This window comes from Penaeus monodon, chromosome 15 (assembly GCF_015228065.2).
Source record: "Penaeus monodon isolate SGIC_2016 chromosome 15, NSTDA_Pmon_1, whole genome shotgun sequence".
NCBI classification, from domain to species: domain Eukaryota; kingdom Metazoa; phylum Arthropoda; class Malacostraca; order Decapoda; family Penaeidae; genus Penaeus; species Penaeus monodon.
The window spans coordinates 39,739,979-39,740,273 of NC_051400.1; the positions used below are offsets into that span (position 1 = coordinate 39,739,979).

Below are 295 nucleotides of genomic sequence, written 5' to 3' on the forward strand. Positions count from 1 at the left end.
TTCTCTAATTAAACACTACTATTAAAAAATGAAAAATTCTCTCACTGCACTTACTGCTCATGCAGAAAGTCACCAAAGGACCCTTGGTACCTTCTGAGGACATCATCACTCTCCTTCTCAATCTTGATCAGGGCAGACAGACAGGCTTTCCAAATGGCAGGATCAACAACTTTCCCTCCCTCTTTAACAAACACACGATTGTCTCCTAAGCCTGAGGTGAATAAAGGTGCTGTGGTTATATCTGCTAGTGAGGAGGACACAAAAGAGTCTTCTCCTTAGAAAAGATGTGATAGTA

General features: G+C 41.4%; 1 protein-coding gene across 1 annotated transcript in view; it reads right to left on the bottom strand.

Moving 5' to 3' along the window:
- LOC119582035 overlaps nt 1-295 on the bottom strand; it is a gene marked incomplete at its 5' end in the record, with an annotated part of 17,740 nt that overhangs the window by 6,862 nt on the left and 10,583 nt on the right. Inside the window, 1 exon segment of the mRNA XM_037930275.1 lies at nt 55-211. Coding sequence (XP_037786203.1) covers nt 55-211 — 157 coding nt within the window.